This window comes from Dermacentor silvarum, chromosome 10 (assembly GCF_013339745.2).
Source record: "Dermacentor silvarum isolate Dsil-2018 chromosome 10, BIME_Dsil_1.4, whole genome shotgun sequence".
In the NCBI taxonomy this organism is placed as follows: domain Eukaryota; kingdom Metazoa; phylum Arthropoda; class Arachnida; order Ixodida; family Ixodidae; genus Dermacentor; species Dermacentor silvarum.
The window spans coordinates 113,550,863-113,575,862 of NC_051163.1; the positions used below are offsets into that span (position 1 = coordinate 113,550,863).

Sequence of the window (25,000 nt, forward strand, 5' to 3'; positions counted from 1 at the left end):
CTTCAAGCAGCAGCTGCGCCAAGTATTTGGTACACCGGCCGTTCGTTCTACCATTGCAAAGAAAACCCTCGATACTCGCCAACATCACCCAGGCGAGTCTTACACATCATACATAGAGGATGTTCTTGCGCTTTGCTGCCGTGTGAGTTCTTCTATGCCAGAGTCAGACAAAGTGCGCCACATTCTGAAAGGCATTAGATCTGTCGCCTTCAATGCTCTTGCCATCAAGAACCCCGCTACAATCGCTGACATTGTCACAACGTGTCAGCGCCTGGACGAACTTGAGTCTGTTCGCCTTCAGCCGGACGTTGGCGACTACTCTTCTACGGCGGACCCACATCTGCGTGTCATGATACGAGCAATGATACGCGAAGAGTTACAGTCAACGGGCTTGTCGTCACCGTCCGTGTGCCCCAGCGCGCCTTCTAGCGCAGCCTTGCGTGACATCATCAGGGATGACTTGGCGTGCTTGGCCTGCTCCACGCACGTGCAACCATCCGTCTCTCGTCCCCGACCAACGTACGCGGAAGTTGCTGCCACGCCTCCGGGCAACGTCAACTCCACGGTGCCGCTACCCACGTACGCGTCGGTTGCTGCCGCGCTGCCAGTAAACATCTCGTCGATGCCGCCCGAGCTCTCCTCAGCCCATTTGACTGCACTGACTCCAGGAGCACCCAGCCCCCTGTACTATCCGCCATGGCATCCGTCACGTCCCACGTGCTATTACTGCGGCTATCGCGGCCATATTTCACGTTTCTGCCGCAAGCGCCAGCAGGCACGAGCGTCGGGGATACATCTCTGAACGCAACTTTTCCGGTGAAGTCTCTTCCCAAAGCCGGCGTTTCTCTTCACCTCCGCCCCGCTCTACTTCTCCTCCCGCAGTGACTGAAGACCGAAGCCCTTACCGTTCAGCCAGACGCCGCTCCCCTTCGCCGTTCCGCCGCTCCACGTCTCCACTACGGCCCGTCTCCCTCAACTCCAACATTCGTCCGAAAACTAAGCGATGCAGTTTTTGGAGGACAAACTGCATACAACACCAGGACTGATATTCCTCCAGCGCGCCCGTCCAATATGCTCTCGGTGTTTGTCCAAGGAGTGCCCGTCGATGCTTTGGTGGACACAGGTGCGACAATTTCTGTTATTCACGCTGATTTATGTTCCCGTCTCAGGAAAGTCACGACGCCATACGATGGACCGACGCTAGTTGCAGCCCAAGGAGACCCTGTTCGACCTTCCGCTCTTTGCACTGCCCGTGTCCTGATCTATGACATCCTGCACCACATACAATTAGCTCTGCTGTCCCCATGCGCTCATCAACTTACTTTAGGGTGGGATTTTCTCTCTTCTGCGTCCGCGGCTATTTGTTGTGGCCAACGCGTCGTCCATCTTACGGACACCGACTTCTTACTTGGGGAAGACAGGTACACGCCGTTGCGCCTGATCGCTGCGGAAGATACCGAACTGCCTCCCGGCCGACAGCGCATTATTACCATTATGTCGACCGATATCGACCATGGAGACATCTTGGTCTTGCCCTCTTCCCGTTGCCTTCATAGAGGCATCGCTTTTGCACCAGGTGTGGTTGGATTGTACAATGGCTCGGGCGCTTGTCACCGCCACGAACGCGACATCGGAGAAAATTCTCCTTCCACAAAGCACGACAGTAGCTTGCGCGGCCGACCCAGGGCCTGTATGCGTCGTGCCCCTTACGACTATGTCTTCCAAAGACCCTTGTACTTGTGCTACTGATTCTCCCTCCGCCCTTACTGCAGCCATCAGCAGTGACTTGCCACCTTCACAGATGCAGCAGCTGCTTGCTCTGTTGAACAAACACGCAAATTCTTTTGATGTCCATTCGTCGACTCTGGGCCAAACCGCAGCTGCAGCGCATCGCATTCAGACAGACGAATCGTCGATAGTGCGCCGTCGCCCGTACCGCGTGTCCCTAGCCGAGCGGAAAATCATAGAAGAAAATGTCGCGGACATGCTACAGCAGAAGGTCATCCGGCCCTCAGCTAGCCCTTGGTCATCTCCGGTTGTTTTAGTACGGAAAAAAGACGATTCCGTGCGCTTTTGTGTCGATTACCGGGCCCTCAATAAGATCACTCGAAAGGACGTATACCCTATGCCTCGTATCGACGACGCCCTTGATTCACTACAAGGTGCAGAATACTTTTCAAGCCTCGATCTGCGTTCCGGCTTTTGGCAAATTCCCATGCACGAAGACGATAAAGAAAGAACAGCGTTTGCCACCCCTGATGGACTTTACGAATTCAACGTCATGCCTTTCGGGCTATGCAATGCACCTGCGACTTTTGAACGCATGATTGATACCGTGCTGCGTGGCCTGAAATGGAAAACGTGCCTCTGCTACCTGGATGACATTGTCGTCTTTTCATCCACATTTCCGCAGCATCTGCAACGCTTAGATGAAGTTCTGACGTGCCTTGCCGACGCTGGTCTTCAGCTCAACACGAAGAAATGCCGTTTCGCCAGCAGATCTATTAAGGTCCTGGGGCATGTCGTGAGCAAGGAGGGCATACGTCCTGACCCTGACAAGATTGCTGCGGTCCTTCGCTTCCCTCGCCCAGAAAGGCCTAAAGACTTGCGAAGCTTCCTTGACCTCGCTTCTTATTTCCGTCGCTTTATACGGAACTTTGCCTCCATCGCTGCGCCTCTACACAAGCTACTTGCTTCCGGTGTACCCTTTCACTGGTCTCAAGATTGTGAAGCAGCCTTTGACATGTTGAAGGGCGCCCTCACGTCTGAACCTGTGCTTTGCCATTTTGATGAGACTGCACCGACTCTCTTGCACACAGACGCCAGCGGCCACGGCATCGGTGCCATTCTTCTGCAACGCGACAACTCTTCGCACGAGAGAGTAGTTGCATACGCCAGCCGCGTACTCACCGATGCCGAGAAGAACTATACAATAACTGAGCAGGAGTGCCTGGCTGTTGTTTGGTCCGTACAGAAGTTTCGTCCCTATTTGCACGGGCGTCATTTTACAATTGTTACGGACCACCACGCATTATGCTGGCTCTCCACTCTCAAGAACTTGACTGGACGGCTGGGTCGCTGGGTTCTCCGCCTGCAAGAATATGACTTTGACATTATTCATAAGTCAGGCAAGAAACACCAAGATGCTGACGCTCTTTCTCGTTGCCTGCTTCCTGCACAACCACTTGACACCTCGGCAACTGCGTCGCCAAGCAGCTCTTCGGATGTCACTTCTGTGCCGGTTTCTTCTCTAGCCTCAATAGACCGCCTTTCTCCGGACGACGATCAAACATTTGCATTTCGCCAACGGGCTGACCCATATTGTCGGCGTATGATAGACCACCTCTCTGGCGCTTCTCACCCACCTAACGCGCGGCTTCGACGCCAACTCGCACAATTCAAGCTGGACAATCACGTGCTGTACGGCGCATTTACCACCTTGAGGGTCAACGCTCGTTGCCCGTTCTACCGCGCTCTCTTCGAGCCGATGTCCTCAGAGCATTCCACGATGACATGACTGCTGGCCATCTCGGTTTCCACAAAACCTACGATCGCATTCGAAGCCGTTACTATTGGCCTGGCCTTTCTACTAGTGTGGCGAGATACGTCGGTTCCTGTTCTCCGTGTCAGCGTCGCAAACTCCCCACCTCTGCTCCTGCCGGCGAATTACTGCCTATTCCGTGTCCCACCGCACCATTTGAGGTTGTTGGTATCGACCATTACGGGCCCCTTCCTGTTACTGCAGCTGGAAATCGGTGGATAGTGACCGCCATCGACCACCTGACGCGCTACGCTGAGACAACATCAGTGATCACTGGCTCAGCTTCGGAGGTTGCCGACTTCGTCCTTCATGCGATAATTCTGCGCCATGGGGCTCCTCGAGTACTGCTAAGCGACCGTGGAAAGGTCTTTCTCTCGCAACTTTTAAACGAAGTCCTGCACGCCTCTGGTACCACGCATAAAACAGCTTCGAGTTACCATCCACAGACTAACGGCTTGACACAGCGATTTCATCGCACGCTTGCCGACATGATCGCCGTATATATTCAGCCTGATCACAAGAATTGGGACAAGATTCTACCGTTCGTCACTTTCGCCTACAACACGGCCGTTCAGCGTACCACCGGCTACTCGCCATTTTACTTAGTTTACGGACGGTCGCCTACTTCCCTTCTAGACGTTTCTTTCTTCGATGCTCCTGTCAATCCATCTGCATCGTCTAGCGAAGAATTCCTTTCACGACTGGCCCAGTGTCGCCAGCATGCTCACGTCAACACAGCGGCCAGGCAACACGACCGGAAGATCATTTACGACACCCTCCATCGCGTTGTCTCCTTCCGACCTGGTGACGAAATACTTCTATTGACGCCCCTTCGCACACCTGGTTTGTGCGACAAGTTCCAGCCGCGTTTCATCGGGCCCTACATCGTCCTGGAGCAGACATCGCCCGTCAATTATCGTGTGACTCCTGTTGTCGCCGCCACAGACCGCCGTTGTCGCAGCACCGAGGTCGTTCATGTGTCCCGCATGAAACCCTTCACGCGGCGTTCTTCGTCGCCTTGACTTCCGGCCAGGATGGCCGCTTCCGCGTGGGGGGGGGGGGGGGGGGGGGAATTAGTGTGGGCGTTTATTACGCACGTCTTCTTCATCTGTATATTATCATCATCATCCTACGTTGCGCGATCTTCATCTTCAGTTATGTGTGATCATCAGCATCATCGAGTGTGTGCTTTTGCTGGTTCGCTCCCAAGTACTCGGGCCGAATAAACGTCGTGCCAACAGAGACGTCATAATATATATATATATATATATATATATATATATATATATATATATATATGCCATTTGGGCACGCGCCACTGGGTGTGTACCCATCATTAGCGAATCCTCCAGAATGGGCATCGCCACTGTGGCAGAAGAAGTATAGAATGCGTAAACGTACGGAGATTTGTGCCGTGCTCCTCCATGCGCACACCGGTTATCCCCATTATCTTCCTGACAAGTATCAGAATTCATCTTTCTCTGCCTGACATCGCGCGTAAACGTCTCACTGTCTTCCTCAGCGTGCTTTGGTGTTTGTATTTCGGCACAGCTTGTGAACAGTGTAGGGTGTAATTGGGGAAAACAATATACGAGATTAAAGCTGTCCCCTTTACGGTACACAAACATGAACATTTTCTGAGGTTTCACGTTGCAGTTATTGAAACAAACACAGTTGTAGCATAGCCGTACACTCACATTTCCTTAAGCGTTTAAGGTAAACTTAAACATAGCCATTGGATCTGCAATGTGCGTGACAAATTTCATAGCGCATTTTCATAGCTCTCCCATGAAGTGCAGCGCACAAGTTCACCAACGCTATAGACCATTTTCGCGGAGCAGTTTGCTCCAGAAGAAAGAGATGGCGCTTCGAGCGACGTGCCGCGCGTTGCCTAAGCGGAAGAGCAGTAATACGAAACCATTACCGCTTGTGCCCTGAAAGTTGGCGATCACCGGTCGGAAATGCAACTGGGTGTTCGCTCACGCACTGTGATCTATTCATGCTGCAAAATGTGGAACGGTAGAGGGAAGACACCTGTGCAGTGGTTGGCTGCAAAAATAGTCACTGGCATCCTAAGGAGTGGAATGAATCTGTGTGCCCAAGTCCACGGACCGCTGCTACATATAAGGACTGCCTGTGTTGCCAGCCTTTCGCAATGTACGGCTTTCCTCGAGGATAAAAAAATAATCGTATCGTTGTATCGCTAAGCGCCAAAGACAGGACTTTAACCCCGCAACGTCGGTACAGACTGAGTACTGCTCATTACGCAGTGACAAAGGAGGTAGCACCACTTCCTGGCATAGTAAGTTTCTCCCACTTTATCTACAAACATCCAGCCCAAATCACGCACGCCCACTATATCATCACACGTACCAAGAATAATTGAATGGGCGCACACATCAATCAATTCGCCGAAGCATGTTGGATGGCGACTAAACCGACTACACACGGACTTTCGAAGCTGAACGTTTCGTGACGGTCCACAGAGTAAGCGATTGACTAGGGATAATACGACTTTGCTATACAAGCTATTATGAAGTACAGAACACCTACCTTCCAAGTCTTGTGCCCATAAAGACCAAATCTATCGCAACCAAGCACACCCGCGAGCGATTCAGCAGAGAATAAATAGCCAGATAATGCCCATAGAAGCGTGGCTGAATCGAATCAGAAACATTACAAAGCGCTGCTTCAAGTTCTTGACAAATAAAAAATGAAAAGCAAAACCCCACACTGATTCTCATTTAATTCATACACGGAAACTTCGAACAGCTTGGGATACATGCTTAGCTCCGCTTTTAGTATATTCACTGTATACGCTGCACGCGCTGTTAAGCCTAATAGGCACCGAAAGCGCTAACATTTCCTCTGAAGCTGTGGTCAAAGATCCGTATCATCCGCCCAGCCAGCGCCTACGATATCCACCGAAACATAGGTTTACTGAGAAGAACCGGGCGTCATGCATATACAATGTAAACATGGAGGTAGCTGAGGCAGGCAATTGACGCATCACCACGTTATCAAATATGGCGGCGCCCATTGGATCGCTGTGTAAAGGATTTGTAGTCGGTGACAACCTAAGAATAAAATTTTATATGCACGCTGACCAACTGAAACGCAGTTTGCATACACGGGCCAGGCAATTAGGTATTTCCGTGACGTCGAGCGCTGTTACGCGTTTGAAACTTTAAAACGACTCTTTTATCCGTGCATACGTGTCTCTGTGTCAATATTTCATGATGAAAACTGAACATCTTGATAAATTGAAGGAGTCACCCTGATTTCAGCGCTTAGCGAAAGATAACATTTTAGTCTTTTCCCAAGAAGCCTAGTGCTTACAATAGCAACACAGTGTCGGCAAAGTCATTAAGCGGTGACTGCACTCTCTTCCAATGGCTCGACTTCCTTTCACAGGTGAAATTCCAGGTCCACTGCAGTTTTTCGGGAATGAGCTTGTTGTCAAGTGTTATGTTATCACCGTCAATAGTGCCTCCCGGGGCCGGGTATCATCGCTAAGGCGCTCTGATCACCCGACGAGAAGCTTTTGAACACGCGCGAAACCGCTTGCACATTTTGCTAGAGCCAAATGAGACATGCGAAAGACTATTTTTTCTTGTACACAGCCCCAACTATAACACTAGGAAACTTTATAAGCTGCTTAAACATATTTCTTGAAAGTATGACCGGCAAAAACCGCATAATAGAAATTTTTTAACCTGTCCGCAACAACGAAAACCTTTTAGCTCAAGACGCCTCTAGCATGCATTTAAAATAAAAAAGCGCACACAGCACAGTCAAAGCGTAAGCTGGAGGAGCGGCTCCATGTGAGCTTAAGTTTCTGCACCAAGCATTACAGGGTCTTAGCGGCGAAGCCTATTCGCGTCGTTTTCATGAGAACGATTTGAAACGTCCGCCCGGCGTCGACGGCGAGCTGCGGCTTGCCGCTCGAACACGTCGGCCTCTGCTGAGCCGGACGTTGGCTGGTTGCAGCCCCGTTAGTAGCTCTACAATCCACTTCTTCAGCGGAGGTTGGTACCTGGCGAGCAGATGCCATAACGTGTACCGAAGAGTAAACACAGGCATCCAGACTACCTGGCGCACATGTCACATCCCTTGACCCGTGGCTCGATGCTGATGTTGCTGATGATGATGACAATGATGGCATCCCTTTCGAAACGGGATGGTGACAAATAGTCACGCATGCTTGAGTGAACCAGTTCCAGCTACATGCAACAGGCATCTGCTATATGCAAGTGCCATATGTCGAGACACCTGGTGTAATGTGGCGCAACTGCAATGCATCGTTCGCACGTATCGACGCTACGCGGCGCGCATGTCAGGTGGCGTGATAAACGGCACGATGCGATACTAATTATGATTATGGTGATTTATTTACATTCCCTCTGAAACGAACCAGTGACAGTCACCTAGCTTCCTTGATTAAATCAGGTATGCTATACATGTTTTCATTCTTGCATTTTGCTATAAATCTCCTCAATCTTGTTTTTCTTCCCCAAACATTCTATATCTACCTTGTACAACTGTCTATGCAACTGCACGCCCTGCGACTGGGTTTGTTAATCGTCATCGTCATCAGCCTATATTTATGTACACTGCTGGACGAAGGCCTCTCCCTGTGATCTCCAATTACTCCTGTCTTGCGCTAGATGATTCCAACTTGCGCCTGCACATTTCCTAGCTTCATCGCCCCACCTATAGTTTTCTGCCGTCCTCGGCTGCGCTTCCCTTCAATTGGTATCCATTCTGTAACTCTAATGGTCCACCGGTTATCTCTGCTACGCATTACATGACCTGCCCAGCTCCATTTCTTTCTCTTAATGTCAGCTAGAATATTGGCAATCCCCGTTTGCTCTCTGATTCAAACCGCTCTCTTCCGGTCTCTTAACGTTAGGCCTAACATTTTTCGTTCCATCGCTCTTTGTGTGGTCATTAACTTGTTCTCGAGCTTCTGTGGTAACCTCCAAGTCCCTGCCCCATATGTTAGCACCAGTACAATGGAATGATTGTACACTTTTCTTTTCAACGACAGTAATAATATCTGTCAGGACTTGGCAATGCCTGCCGTATCCACTCCAACCCAATTATATTATTCTGTAAATTTCTTTCTTATGATCAGGGTCCCCTGTGAGTAATTGACCAAGATAAACGTAATCCTTTACAGTCCCTGTATCAATATGTAACTGCAATATAAGTGTACACGCAACGACGGTACGTGGCACGCATCTCACATCGCATGACTGCTGGCACGCTACGATAATAATGATGATGATGATGAGGATTTACTAGCATCTCCTTTAAAACAAAGCGGTGACAGTTACCTGACCACCTAATGAAGAAGATGATGATGATGAAAATAATTTATTGACATGTCCTTTAAAACGCGGCGAGGACATGGTCATGTAGACAGCTAAATTTAATCAGGTACACAGTATATATTTTTCTAGCATTTTTGTATACATCTTCGTAAACTTATTTTTTCCCTGAAACCTTTAGCTTGTGCTGCTAGCTGTAAATCTACTACATGTCGTGCTACCTGGTGTAGTAATATGCAAATGCAATGCAAGTGTGCACGTATCGACGCTAAGCGGCACGCGTGTCACATCGCGCGTTTCCTCGCGTGCTAGGGCGCGGCTATTGGACATTTTTTCCACTGCAAGGTAGCAAGCGTTCCTTACGCACGTACGTTTTATGTTTGTAATAAATACCATGAAAGAAAACAAAAGAGTTGGCATGGCTGAGTGGTAGAGTAGCAGACTCCCGCGCAGCGGGCCAGGGTTCGATCCCTGTGGGAACTCGGTATTTTTTTTTCTTATGCCTTGTGACTGCTGCTACGGACACCGGACACCACCGGCGGTGGCGGACACCATCGCAAACCGAAACGGCTACTGCAGTGAGCCCATAACCGCTTACGCGGTAAAAAGCAGCACTTTCGCCTGAAAGGCGAATTATTCATTGCTATAGCAAATTAGTAGACAGCTGTACGAAGTAACACTGCTCAACTCGAACCTGACAGAACACTTCTGGGCCGTCCAGCGAGCCGAGGAAGCCGCTTCGAGACAAGGTCTCGGAACCGCGTCCACGGCGAGTGCCTAGACCCACTAAAAAACGCCGGACTCGAATCTCATTGATTTGAAAATAAAGTTTACGTTCTTCTTCTTCTATATACGAAGTAACGCTAGTAGCTTTATCGGCCGTACAAACTTGAAAATATTGGCTTACTAGCTAAATTAAGAAGCATGGTGTCAGCACAAACATGGACACATACTCGATGACCACGGACACTCGCTGTCAGAACGCTGGAGAGAGGAAGCGCGGCGGCAAGAGCGAGCGAAGTGACCTTCGTGGTGTTTATCACTTCAAAAAAAAAACGAGAACACCGCACGCACAAAGGTATGAGCCGGCTGCAGACCGCTTTGAAGATAATGCGCGCGCCACCGCGCAGGGCCGCGCAAAGTACGCAATGGTTGCATGATGCCGAAGTAGAACGATGCCCCAGCCTCCCTCCCGCGATGCCTCTCTCCCTGTTGGCGCGCGATTGAGCCGCGATCGTCGGTTCCCCATGCGCGCGGTCGCGAAATGCGCAGCTGCTGTCAGAGAACAACGCCGCCCCCTCCCCTTCCTCCTTCCCACCCCCCACGGCCCCGACAGCCTTACGCACGACGGAAGACGGCGCGTTTCCTGTCAGCTTCCTTCTCTTGCGCGCGCCACATTGAGCCGCGATCGTCGGCTTCCCTCGCGCGCTTTCACTCGCACATACAACATATACGGCGCACGGCGGCAGTTTTATTGCTTTTGGACTGTATACGGAACATCACGGCGGCGACGACGGCAGAAATGTGCTTGGAGTGCTCATATAATTGATATTTCAATAAAAGAAAGACATTCCAAACGAGAACACAGAGGCCGTAGTTACGCACTACGGCGCATACGTGCCACCATCTGACGTCGTGATAACCTTAATATTGTTGAATGTTCAAAATATATCGTCAGGTTTATTGGTTCGTCATAAATTTTAACACGTAGTAATTCTGTTCTTGTGCGTTAGAATGTCTGCGGCTTTGTCTTATCCTAAATCTGTAGGAGTGTCCTTTAACCTGTGACTTTAAATTTCCCCCTTTCAAATGTTAACCTCTCTTCCTTCGAGGTTTATGCGAGAATGTGGTTCAGAATGATGTGCGACGTCATTAGGCGAGCGATACAAGTCGATATCACTTTGAAGCAAGCTATGACCCCCGCCAGCGTAAATCATTTACGGAAAAGTAAGCATTTTAACCGGCACGCTTTACTTACGCGATGTGGCAGAGCAGGATGGACGCGCCCCCCTCCTGCCACCGCCTATGCGCCACAAAGGAGCCCTCCCCCCTATTCTTAAAGCAAAAAATGGCTGTGACTTAGCTCAGCTAACCCTGGATATGCGAAGCGAAATCTTGGTTTAGCCTGGTTAAATCTTGGTTTCACTTGGTTAGCCGTTGATTTAGCTGTAATTATCATACTTAGGTATACACACATCGTTAAGCCAGGTATAAAATATAAGCGGACAAGTCCAAGCCTTTATCGATCCCAACAGCTCGCTCTTCCTCAATCTCCGACGCTAACTTCGCACGCTTGGCATTCCGGTCTCTCTCCAGTGAAGCAGCTCGCTGGGCGATATCCATGAGGTGGTCAGACGCCGCTTGCGAAAAACGGCTCAAAGCCTCCCGCTCCCACGCAACGCTCAGCGAAGATGGCCCTGCCTCGCTCTCGTCCATGGCCAAGCTCCCACTGACTAGGCGAGCGCGGCGCTCCTCTTAGCCAAGCGCGCGGCGAATTATGTGTTCAAGTGGCGACCCAGCTACGGAGAGTGCATGCGCCAATCCGGCAGCAGCGGAGCTCGGCGCGGCACGTGATGCGTTGCTAAGGCTACGGCGCCACTGCGGTCAAATGAAGGTCAAATTGCTGGCGATGGCGAAACTCGGCTCGACTAGGTTAGTAAAGCTTTCGCTTTAAAACGTTTACTCGGCTCGCTCGGCTGTTTTCGTGGTAGTTGATGGAGACCAGACTTTCACCACCGATGCAAAGGAGCCGAGAAAAGCACACGTGGTTACGAGCAGGGCGATTTCTTCGCCGAATGCAGGATATCACATCTCCTTGAGACGCAAGTGCTGCCGCGAGAGTACCTTCAAGCTTTCAAGCGTGCTTTTAACCTTCAAGCTTCAAGAAGGTTTAGATTCTACGAAGCAGCGCTCGGAAAGAATAGCCCTTCTTTTCCCTCTCGCCCTCTCGCCCCTGTGGTGGTCGGAGGAAAGGGCTACAATGTCGGGAGAATAGCATAGCGGTCATCTTTAGGCACAACACATATATGGTGAATTGGTTTATATGTATAGCCACCTATACTACCGCTAAAGATGTACCGCATAGTTAACGACTCTGTTCTCTACGTAATTACGCGATGGAATAACAAGCGCTACCTAAGCATCCTATCTGCAACAATTAATGGCCTTCAAGCCCGTCATTTCTTTAATAACGCAAATGATTATCTGAATGATTTCATCTACCCTCTCATATTGACAATCATCGTCGATTGTTCCAGCAAAATATTTCGCTTTCTAATATTTTATTCTCAATGATAGACATTCGACGTCTTTATTGCTACGCATTCGGTGAAAAGCTAGGCGATTGACTCGCATAAGCTGGTTGTACTTCTTTTTGTTCCACTGCCTTATTTATTGGTTTATGTTTCTTCAGCAATTAGAAAGTTTATCGGCTATACAACACAAAAAGAGGCAGCAGATCTCCTCACTGAACCTTCGCGGCGTAGAAACCACAATAATAAAGGTTTTATGCCGGAGAACTAAGCATGATAGCCAACAAACCAAACAACGCAAGCACGTACCCAAGTTTTGTGATGAATTCTTCACATTGGTTCCCGTCTGTTCTGCTTCCTTATTCACTAATGCAACCATGCGACATCTGTTGATACAAAGCCCCCATTAGTAAGAAACAAACAATTCTTAAACAGTTTTACAAGGCACGAATAAACAAATCAGCATACAAACCACTAAAGCGTAAGTTATGTCAGTACCACGGCTCACAAATTCAGTTTGTGTAATCGTGGTACGAAAACTACTTTACCTAAAGCTTCTTAGGCAAATCCTGATACACCAGTTTCCTGCTTCTTCTTCTTCTTCTTGCGGATTACGCTAGCCTAATACTGGCACCAAGCCAGCGAGCGTGCTTGCAGAGATTTCAGTTCCAGGGGACTTCAACAAATCACCGAAATTCCTGAACGCAACGTGCCTAGCTTGGAAAGCCGCGGCTGCTGTCACTTACAGCGTAGGCGGCATAACGCCGCTGAAGTTCATGGAGCGAACTTTCACTACGAACTCTGCGTGCAAAACAAAAAGACACACCGGCACGGCGCACAATGTTCAGCGGCTTGCGCTACACGGAGCAAAAAATATGCGAACGCCGCCACGTGTTCGCCGCACTGCTGCGAAGCTGCCAATGGCACCGAACCTGGAAAGGACATCTTAGTATATATAGAATGGGCAAAATAGCCTAAATATTGTCAGAGAGGAAAAAAAATGTATATGCGTGTGAAGTGTTGGAAGCCGGCCACGTGGCAGAGGTTCGTGTGAATATATGTGTATCTACAAGGTGTCCCAACTATCATGCACCGAGATTTAAGAATATGCAAATGCCACGTAGCCGGACAGAACCAAAGTAATTTTTGGACTTGTTGCTGGGCTAGTTAGTTTATCTTATTCCGTAGTTTTTAGACGCAACCAAGGACAAAAAAAACGATCAGGACAGTTAGAAGTGACGATCAGGATCAGTTACAATGACGCTCTTTCCTGTCCTGATTGTTGTTTTTTTTCGTCCTTGGTTGCGTCTAAAAACTACGGAACAAGGTAATTTTGTTTGCCGTCGCTTGGAGATACTCAGACTATTCTTTGCATTTCGCTTAATTATATAATTAGCCTTAATTAACTAAACAACTTCTCAGATATTATAATTAGATGGAAAGTGTCAATGAGAAAAGTGGCGAGCAACGTGAAAAACTCCCGATACAGCTTTGTGTTGCTCAATACGTGCTACATAAAAGTGTTTTTCTGAACTTGAAAGAAGCCCGCGAACACACGCAAAATTGCCGCGCGACTGGCCGCTTGAGACACTTTGCGTGTATTCGCGGACTTCTTGCGCGCTCTGAAAAGCACTGTTAGGTAGCACCTATTGAGCAACACAAAGCTGTATCGGGAGTTTTTCACGTTGCTCTACACTTTTCATTTTCACATTACACTTTTCATTTAATTATAATATTTAAGAAGTTGATTAGATAATTCGGACTATTGATTTAATTAGACGGAATGCAAAGAATAGTCTGAGTACATCCAAGCGACGGCAGACAAAATCACCTTGGTTTTGTCTAGCTACTTGGCACTTGCATATTCTTAAATCTGCGTGCATGACAGTTGAGACACCCAGTATATATCAGCTGACTGTGGTCAGCAGGACGGTGTGGTGAGTGAGCTCCTCAACATCACTTTGCAATTTGGTGATCGTGGTTTAAATTATGGATCCGGCACCTCGGAGAGGTGCAACGTAACGCTGACGCACTTCTCTCGCATTTACCGCTAAATCTCCACTGAATTTATGTTAATCCTTCTTTTTGACGTTTGACAAAGAACATATAGTTCTAGGTCAGGGCTGTCAAAGGACCTCCACGCAAAAGTGTATCCACGGCGTGATACGTTCAGTTCAGTTCAGCTCAGTTTATTGTCCTTAAAGACCCCCGGAGGGGGTATTACATAAGGGGTGGGTATAACATAGGTTCCACATTTGGTACACATCATTAAATATATGCAAAGTGATCAATCACACGCTGTTTGAACAAAGATGGGCAAGCGATGTTAACAATGCCAGCAGGAAGGCCGTTCCAGTCTTTAGCTGTTCGAGGAATGAACGAGGCGGAAAAATGAGTGGTTCGGGCACGCGGGCGTGCGACTTGCTGCGGATGACTGGTGCGATGAGAGATGCGTGCCGCAGGAATGATGTATGGAGCATGATGAAGGACACTGAAAAAGAACTTGTGAAAGAGCTCAAGACTAGCGACGCGTCGGCGATTAGATAGTAGTGTTAATCCGGATTGTGTTTTAAGTGCAGAAATACTGACGTCATATGAATATTGTGAGTGAATGAACCTAGTGGCGCGGTTCTGAACAGATTCAAGTGAGGTGATAAGATATGTTTGGTGCGGGCTCCAAATGGCAGATGCATATTCTAGTTTTGGTCGAACAAGGGATTTGTAGGCAAGCAGTTTTACGTTTTTAGGGGCCTGACGGAGATTACGCTTTAAAAAACCTAGTGTTTTATTAGCAGATGATATGATGTTAGAAATATGTTTATGCCAGGACAGATCATTGCATACGGTGATACCTAGGTAGTTATAGGACTCTACTAATTCGAGAGGCATGCTTCCGATTTGGTAAGGAAATACTAGGGGATTACGGCTACGAGTGGAAGACATAACTTTACACTTGTTTACATTAAGTGACATTAACCAATCACCACACCATGTTAGTATAGCGGAGAGGTCTTTCTGCAGGGCTGTTTGATTGTAGGTGTTACGCACAGTGCGATAAATGACACAATCATCGGCGAACATTCGGATATTACAGGACACTTGTGAAGGTAAGTCATTGATATATATTAGAAATAATAGAGGGCCAAGAACCGATCCTTGTGGGACGCCTGATGTTACTGGCACAGGGTTAGATAGATGATTATTTATAATGACAGATTGGGAGTGGTTACTAAGAAATTCAATAATCCAATTCAAAACATCAGGATGCAAATTAAGTCTTGTTAGTTTCAATATTAGACGTTGATGAGGGACTTTATCGAAGGCCTTAGAGAAATCCAGGAAGATTATGTCAGTCTGAATGTTACTGTCAAGGTTAGTGTGAACATCATGCAGGAAGATGGCCAGCTGTGTTTCGCAGGAGAAACCTTTGCGGAATCCGTGCTGGGCGGGATGGAAAAAGTGATTCGAGTCAAGAAAATTCATGATAAGAGAGTATATGACATGTTCCATGATTTTGCAAGGGACGCTTGTTAGGGAAATGGGGCGGTAGTTAAGAGGCGAGTTTCTGTTACCTGATTTGTGGACTGGAACGACCTTCCCGATTTTCCAGTCATCTGGAATGAAACCTGAAGAAAGAGACTGGGCAAATATCAAAGACAAATAGGCTGCAGAAATAAGCTTAGTGTTTTTTAAAATTTTGAGTTAATTTCGTCCATGCCGGAAGATGATGAACACTTGATTTTATCGATGACCGCACAAATACCGTCTACATTGAAGGCAATGGGTGGCATTGACGAGTTTATACTATGCGATGACGAAACGGGAGGCGCATTAGATTCGTTAGTAAACACAGAAGCAAAGGCGGTATTAAACACGTCGGCGCAATCGGAATCATTAATAACTTCGTTCGATTCGTTAGTTATCCTAATAGTGCGCGTTTCGCTATTGTTTATGACTCTCCAAAATTGCCTCGAATTATTGATTAATAGGTTTGTGATAAAAGGTCATTGTGATAAAAGGAGTGTTTGTGATCATTGTGATAAAAGGAGTGTTTGGCGTGACGCAGTGCGTCAACGTAGCTCTGTTCGGCTTCATAATATTTATCCCATGCGCATGGGCGCCCACTCTGTTTGGCGGCGCGATACAGGCGCTTTTTTTTTTTTGTTTTCTAGGCGTTTTAGGGCTTTTGTGAACCATGGTTTTTGCTGAGAAGAACGAAAGGTGACTTTAGGAATAAATTTCTTTGTAAGTTCACTTAGTTTGTTTTTGAAGCGCGTCCAATTGCTGTTAACGGAATGATCGTGAAAAGTTGATTCGAATACAGGAAAGAAGGTATTCATAGCTTCAGTTATTGCTTCGTAATTTCCTTTGTCGTATAGACATATTGTTTTCTTAAAGGTATCCCGTGTTAACAAATTTAACGAAAACGTGGCATGGATGACTTTGTGATCACTGATCTCTGGCAAGTAACAAATGGATGAAAGGCTGTCAGGGTGGTCGGTTAGTATGAGATCGAGGACGTTAGCAGTTTGCTGCGAAATCCGGGTTGGTTCGGTTACTAGCTGAGAAAGATTAAAGTTAAGGCAGAAATCGACAAAATTTTTGGCCTCTGTGTGTCCGGATACCGAGAATGATTGTATGGTACGCCAGTCTATTTGCGGGAAGTTAAAATCACCGAAGAGCAGGATTTGCGCGTTTGGGCGGGTGGTTACCAGTTCGCTTATGACGTTGTTAAGTTGATGACAGAAATCAGAAGTAGCATTGGGCGGTCTGTAACAGATACCAAGTAGCACTTTTTTTGGAAAGGTATGGATTATCACCCATAGCATCTCAAGATTCTGACGTAACGTTAAGTAGCGAGCATGGCAACTGCTCGCGAACAGCGACTAGTACACCACCACCACGGGTTCCTTCGCGGTCGTTCCGATAGAGGCAGAAACCGGGCAGGTCTGCTAGAACTTCGCTATCAGTAACGGCGCTGCTCAGCCATGTCTCAGTTAGTAATAGTATGTCACTACCGGTTGATAAGACTATGTTAGACACCAATTCACGCTTTGGGAGGAAACTGCGCACGTTGGTGTATATTATAGAAAGCGAAGCGCTATCTCTGCAGCAAGTCGGTGTTATGTTATTTTTCTGTTTGGGGTGATGTAGCTGCTATGCCACCTCTTTAACACTACTCGAGGCGGCATCAAAAGTATATTTTCTTGGACCAATGAACAAGGTCTTAAAGCGCAGAGAAAATGGAACGCCTTTACCTTTTGCGAACGCAAGGAGATGTTTTCGGGAATTTCGAACTGATCGAGAAAAGTCCTCACTAATACTGTAGTCAGTGCCTTTAAGCCTTCGGCCATTCGAAAGGATGTTTACTTTGGTTTTATGGAATGTAAATTTCGCTATGACGGGGCGAGAGTGATTGGGGGAGTGACGACCGATGCGATGTGCACGTTCTATTTCTTTTGGATCAATCATCAGCTGCAACTTATCGCGGCACAGATCCACTATCAATCTTTCGCAGTCGGCAGTGGTTTCCGAGCCGGAAGGCTCAGGAATGCCGTAAAAAATTAAGTTATCCCGCCGTGAACGATTTTCGGCATCGTCGATGCGTGCTTCGAGCTCGGAAATGCGAAAAGTAGCCTGCTCAGTCGTGGTGCGCATTGCATCCACTTCGTTTCGAATGGGCAAAAGCGTCTGGTGGTGACCCTCAAGGTCGTTCATTCGTTTGCTTAGATCAGTAATTGCTTTGTCGGTAGAAGTAAGTTGCGACTTAAGGCCCTGAATTTCAGTGATCAGCTGGTTCTGACCAGCGGTTAGTTTTCGCAATTCGGTTAGTAGGCTTTCAGGAATGTCAGGACCGGGGTTCGTTTCAACATCACCGGCCAAAATAAGCAAGGCATGGATAATATGGGCACATTCGACAGCAATGGCGACACAGCAGTGCGGGCTCGGCAACTGCACCAGGAAATAATTGCTAGACTTTTTAGAAAAGAGAGCGTATGGTTGACTAACCTGCATTGCAAAAGCGAAAGGTTTAGCGAGCTGTGCAGATGCGCAGTCGCCGAGCCCACAAAGCTGTGTCGATGGCCGCGTCCAGTTTATATCTGGTGGCTGCGTTGCCGTTGATGACGATGGGGATTGCCTCCCCTGACTGAGGACCACCGGCCGCCACTTCTTCTGTAGTGGCGGCCGTAATACGTAATAGGCATCCGTAATAGGCATCCACATCTAGCTGCTACTTCTAGATAGTGGGAGTATTTTACTTCCAATATGGCGCCCCTCTTTCTTCCTGCCCCCTACTTTTTCTTCTACTTTTTTTTTCTGCGTCATCGGTGCAAGGTAACAAACCAGAAATATATAAGCAAAACTTTCTTATTCTAAACGCAGCGGTGGGATCGTAAGGTCTGCCCACACCAACGCTTTATTTTGTCTTAATTTTTATAATGAGTACTATTTAGTTCATAACGGCTGGGTGCCCTTACACTGCTGCTGCCACGGCTGATCTGTTTATCAGCTGCTGCATGAATCTGCTATCCGAAAGCACGAAGCGCTGCCCCTCCTACAGCCACGCGCATTATTTCCCTTACTCTGATAACAATTATATGGATACCCCAAGCGAGTTTTCGCCGTCGTTGTCGCCGTGATGTACCAGTGAATATGCATTTGACGCCATCGCCCGCGCTGCCCACGCAAGGTATATTGCCTGTGACCGCCGTCTCATCTCCCAAGAGACTCAAAGGCGTTTGTACGACCGGCGACACCGAGACCTGCACTTCCCGCCTGGTTCTTTGTTGCTTCTGTGGTCTCCGTCGCGTCAGGTCGGCCTGTCAGAAAAACTGCTCTCTCGCTACACATGCCCATACCGAGTGCTTCGTGCCGTGACTCCCGTCACCTACGAAATCGCCCCTGACGCCCAATCTGCTTCCCAGTCCAGTGATATCGAGCACGTAACACGACTGAAGCAGTATCACCCTCCAAGTTATGACATTTAGACGCTCCGAGACGTCGCTTCTGCCGCCGAGGGATTATGCTACACGCATGTTGTATTTGGTCGTTTGAACGAGGCGCGTGGGCGCCATCACTCGATCAAAGAGGAGGAAGAACGAACTGGGCTCGCGCTGTGAATCCAACCGGTCAGCACTGCAACCGCGGCTGTATATATATAATTTGTACATAGTTTCACGTTTAATTCACTCGCCATTCGCGTAACAAAATATATAACGGACCGAAGCAGATGGGTAAATAAACCAAAGATAACCGCGAAGTTGTGCTTCTCATCTTTCTTCATACGCTTGGACCATTGCATAATCCAGTGGCTATATATATACAGTAGTAACTGGATTTGTCAATGGGCCAAGCGTATGAAGAAAGATGAGAAGCACATTACACAGTGCCAGGAGAGATGACTTAGTAGCCGGCTAACCCGCCGTGGTTGCTCAATGGTTATGGTCTTGGGCTGCTGAGCACGAGGTCGCGGGATCGAATCCCGGCCGCAACACTCCATTTCCTAGTAGGTACAGCGTTTGACCGCTGGCGCCACGCTGCGCCGCTCGCGCGTACCGCGTTTCTAGGTGGTTCCGTTCACCGAGGGCGCTCCAACGCAATCATATGGTTTGCACGAATGCAACTCTTCGGAGTGTGGCTGTATGGCCGAGTGGTTACGGCGCTCACTCGGGACCTTGCGTACGCGGGTTCGAAACCCGCACTGGTTATATTTTTTTCTTAGTATCACGCTTTTCCCTTTTTTTCTCTCTCTCTCTCTGTTTGCCAGCGCGGTCGCTTGAACCCCGGCGCCACGGCGGCAGCCGTGGTGCCGGGCGCCGACGCGAAGCGGCGGTCGTCGGGGTGTTGCGGAGCGCAGCGTAGCAACACCCCAAATAAAAAAATACTGCTCCAGTCAGGTAGACTGCTCCCTCCCTGATAGTGAGATTATATTTGGATCATCAAAACAGTGATGCGTTTATAATACCACCGTTCCCAACAGCAGGCTAAGTCACCACCAGCCCAGCGTTTTCTCCGTCAACGCCTCCTCCGTTCCAACGGTACAGTGTACTAGAAAACGGCGGCGGCTCGAAACATGGTACGCGCGAGCGGCGCAGCGTGGCGCCAGCGGTCAAACGCTGTACCTACTACCAAATGGAAATACGCATCCCGTCCACAGCGGCCGCATTTCGATGGGGGCGAAATGCGAAAACGCCCGTGTACTTAGATTTAGGTGCACCTCAAAGAATCCCAGGTGGTCCAATTAATCCTCACGCCGTAGTGAGTCCCTCACTACGGCGTGCCTCATAATCAGATGGTGATTTTGGCGCGTAAAACCCTCTAATTTTTTTAGTAGCCGGCTCGCGTTCTGATTAATGTGCAGCAAGCGAGTCTGGTGGCAGCGGCGGCAGAAATCTGTCTTGAACCTATATCGGTGCTAAGATGCCCTTTTCGGCGGAAGACGCTGCCGCAAAGTTGGATTCCGTACCGGTTTAGACGCCAACGGTCTTAGTGTGAACGTGGCTTTAGCCCTGCCGTGCCTCGGCATGGCTGTCCACATGGCTGAGCACATACGCGGCCTACGTGCCATCTCTTGGAGGTAATCTGCGGCGGCTGCAAAGCTTAAGGGCGAGCATAGATGGCTGGTGGATTCGTTTCCGCTGTGTTTGCCCGCACCTATAGTGTTCAAGGTCGCTATCTCAAGCTCCGGAGTTACGTTGAGGCGAGAGGCAGTATGAAGCATTCCCCTCTCTCGCCTGAGCTGTTCATCAGGCCAGCGTTGTCACGATTGTCCGTTGTCATCGAGGGAAAATGTTCACGCTTGCCTGTGCGAGCGTGACACAATGCTTATTAATGTCATTAGTAAGCGAACGCTTGCTGTAGTTTATATGGCTGGTAAAAATACGAACCTTCGTGTAGTTGTCTAATACGTTGTTATCGCTAGCGCAACGCTTTGCCTTTTGGGGAGAAACTGCGACTATATTACATTGCATCCCTTGGTGCCATGAAATAGGTTTAGAATGCATACCTATAGAGAGAGCCCAGATTTGTCCCTGGTTTTAATTCTTTCGTATATATTTGTAGTTTCTATCAGGAAGCTGAATGTAATTTCCGAAATGACAAGAGAGGCGAAGGAAACGTCGATAATGTGATTGTTCCGTTTACTGCAAATTGTTTTCGACGGCGGAAAGCAGACAACATATAGATAATGGGAAAAACACGAGCGTGTACAGGTGTCCTGTCTGCTTCGCGTGCCGGAAGACACGGTACAGTAAACCGCACCAACTTGCCCAGCAACGAGTCATATTGAACCATTACTGGAGTTTCGAGGCGACCGCAATATCCACAATGGTGCCCGTCATATTTAATTCAAAATTACGAGCGTCAAACCTCTACCATGATACCTTCGTCCCTTGTAGAGGCACACACAATAAAGCACTATTTTTTTTTCTTTTGGCTCTAGTAAATGCGTAAGTATTTGTGGGCCCTGATCATGTGTTCGCTCATCGTACCATATTCAACTAGCACTGCTTTCGAATTCGCATGAAAATATATTTATTTTTCTGCCTAATATTTTTATTTTCATAGTGCCTGAATACAAACACATGTATTTTCTGCTGTCACGCGTTTTTTGACTCAACTGCCCTGTGGACAGTGTTTTTATTATTTCGTTTACAAGCCATGAGCAGTGCTGTTTGCATTTTTTTACAATTATACAGACGTCATTGCGTATAAGCCGGCACCGGCAGCATGTGAATATTGCTTCCTTAGAATATGATTGCGGTAGCAATTATATGGACACTTCAACCGGATTTCTGCCGTCGTCGTCGTATAAAGTGCAAGGGCGATGAAATCGTCGCCGCGCACCGTATGCGCGAGCGAAAGGCCGTGGGGGTATGGGAGGGAGGGAAGCGGGGCGACGCTGTGCCCCGGCACCAAAGGCGTATCTTGCAACCGGACGTAAGGGTAACTTGCTACTCAATCTCCCACGCGAAAGCAAGAAAGCGGGAAGGCAGCGCGGGAGGGAGAGGGCGGGGCGCGCCTTCTACTCTGTCAACAACTATGCTCGTACTTTGCCCGCGGCTGTGGTGGTCGCCCGCACCGTCTGTTATCTCTACACGGCTCTGACCTTTGTATGCGCTGTGCATTCTCCGCTCAGTTTCCGTTGAAGCGATAGACCGCACGGACCTTCGCCCGCTGCAGGCGGCTGCGCTTGCTGCCAGCGTTTTGACAGTCGTTTTCTGCGGTCATTCAGTGTGATCTATTCATGTTTGCTTGTGCGCGCTGACACCACGCTTGTTAATTCAGTTAGTAAGCGAATATGTTCAAGTTTATGCAGCCGATAAAACTACTATCCCTACTCCGAATAGCTCTCTACTAATTTGCTATCGCAATTGATGCTTCGCCTTTCGGGTGAAACTGCGACATTTTTTTTGTCACTGCTATACAGGGTAACAGGAAAAGTGCATATTTACGTGCTAACGTTCCAGCCGTGTTCAAGTTACCAAGTAAATATGCCTTGTTTCTTTAATTGTGCTCCATCTTGCTCAACCACGTGCGTGTCGCACGCACAGAACATTCTGTTGAGCAATATATATATATATATATATATATATATATATATATATATATATAGAGAGAGAGAGAGAGAGAGAGAGCGAAAGGCAGATGATGTCTCCAGTATCCTAAAGAGAGTCGACGTTCTGGTGTAAACGTCGTCTTATTTTCATTGTTCAACATTCACCTCTAACTCTTGGCGACCCAAGATAAACAGTCTCAAAAGCCAATGTTACCCTTTCAGCATGCCAGGTACTGGAGACATCAGCTGTCTTTCGCCTCTCTCTCTCTCTCTCTCTATATATATATATATATATATATATATATATATATATATATATATATATATATATATATGTGTGTGTGTGTGTGTGTGTGTGTGTGTGTGTGTGTGTGTGTGTGTGTGTGTGTGTGTGTGTGTGTGTGTGTGTGTGTGTATTAGAGACTTGTTTTGCCTTTTGTCTTATTTAGTTTTTTAAACATTCACCTCTTACTCTTGCATGACTCAAGTTACGCAGTCTCAGAAGGCAATGTTACTGTTTCAGCATGCCAGGTGACCGTGCACAAGCGATGCCACGACAAGTTCCTGGCCAAATGCCCGGGATCAGTCAAGGAGTCGCAAGCCACGCTGGTAAGAGTCTACTCCGCCGCAGATCCGAGAAAAGTTGCCGATTCTTCTGTGTACGCTCACCACGAACCAACGGACTCGTTGTTTCGTAAAACATATGTGTTACTCAAAAGTTCATTTCAGTCTCTCTAGCACTGCCGTTCAGTCTACACATGCATTCCCTTTGGTCTATAGAAATAAGCGACAAAAGGTAAAATGCTATAGGCCACAGACTGCGAATAAAGAGTCTTGTTTGCAGCGCAAGTGAATCATGACAATGATGATGATTGTGATGATGATAAAATGACAAGTCGCGATAGAAGTTGTAAACCGATTGATACAAAAGGACACGTGCTTATTAGCAAAGGTCAGGCGGACGAACAGAGTGCTAACCCCTACGTACGCTGCGGGCCAGGGCCATGCGAAGATTTACTGTATATGCAACAAACATTTGGTAGCATATGCATTAAGTCTACTTGCAGCCTAACAGCGTGATGGGGGATTTTAGTGTCGGTACCGTGGTAAATTCAGGGTAAGAACAACGGGACGCAAACGAACAGACAAACATAACACCATCAGATATAGACGTTTATAGACCATTGACATATTTTTTTTTAGAATGGACGAGTGGCATTCACATTGTATACAGAATATAGGGAATAATCGGTTTCAGGTGCAAACTAAACGTCTTATGGGTTGCCGTTGCCAAAAGAGCGATGTTGGTGCTTCTGAGAGCGCTTTACAAATGGTTTCAGTATGTTAAGAACAGCATGAGCAAAGGCTGCAGAAGTAGTTTCTAGAAATGATTTTTCCTGCTGTTTTGTAACAACCAAAGATTTTGATAAGTACTTAATGCAACTTTCACATTCAACGGAAGTGCAGGATGCATCGTGATTTCACCAAGCGAACAGATTACAGAAAACGGGGAGTTAAAATGGCAGTCTTTAGGATTAAACCACACTCGGTCGCTAACATTAAATTTTTTTTAATTTTAAGGGGACTACGTGAATGGAAGAATTCCACAAGTGGCTCTGCTAATGCAAAGACCACGAAAAGCGCCTTTAATATGCGCGAATAGGTCACCAGGGTCATTGACGTTCCCTATACCGGGGATGTTTCTGGCTCTCCCTGTGGATGTGTAAACTATTAGCACAGGGTTTCTCTTCTTTATTTTTTAAGGAGCACAGTTCACGGGGATATTCTCACATAATAACAGCTCTATCAGTTCGTGTCAGACCTCTTGTCCCACGAACATTCGCGACAGGTGCCTACCCGACGGTAAAGGCACCGGGTTCTTGTGGAAAACTGCTGTGATTTATGCTTCTTATGACGTCCTCTTATCGCGAGCTTCAGCCGCATTTGAGGATACACCGAGTCAAAAATACACCTAGAGGAAGTGCATTTGACTTACACGTAAGTACACCGGAGCGCTTGACTAAGGTAACCGTTAAACTGAACACTAATCATGTAATGAAGTCTCGCTCTGACAAAATTTTCCAGATGACAAGCATATGAATACACTACTTGAAACAACTGTCTATAGATTCGGGAACAAAAATGAAGCCTTGAATGACAGCCGCACTTCTTGCGACAGGCGAAACTATAAGGTATGAATGTCATCACTGGCGGATAGCTGCAGTGTCATCTAATATCGGGGATGAAAGTCTTGCGCCAGCCCTCTGGGGACCATCAGATTTCTTCCCCAACATTGTTCGATAGGTCTTCTTTTATA

The 25,000-nt window shown here is 47.8% G+C and overlaps 2 protein-coding genes across 4 annotated transcripts in view; one reads left to right on the forward strand and one right to left on the reverse strand.

The window, feature by feature from the left end:
- LOC119466489 (protein kinase C delta type) overlaps window positions 1-25,000 on the forward strand; it is a 711,485-nt gene that overhangs the window by 514,759 nt on the left and 171,726 nt on the right. For all 3 annotated transcript variants that reach the window (XM_049657504.1, XM_037727002.2, XM_049657505.1), the window contains one exon: window positions 23,207-23,292. In XM_049657504.1, the coding sequence (XP_049513461.1) occupies window positions 23,207-23,292 (86 nt within the window). The remainder of the gene's footprint in view (window positions 1-23,206; window positions 23,293-25,000) is intronic.
- LOC119466490 (uncharacterized) lies at window positions 17,283-18,243 on the reverse strand. The gene has a single exon (XM_037727004.2). It carries the CDS (start codon window positions 18,138-18,140, stop codon window positions 17,283-17,285), a length of 858 nt encoding a protein of 285 aa, XP_037582932.1. The 5' UTR covers window positions 18,141-18,243.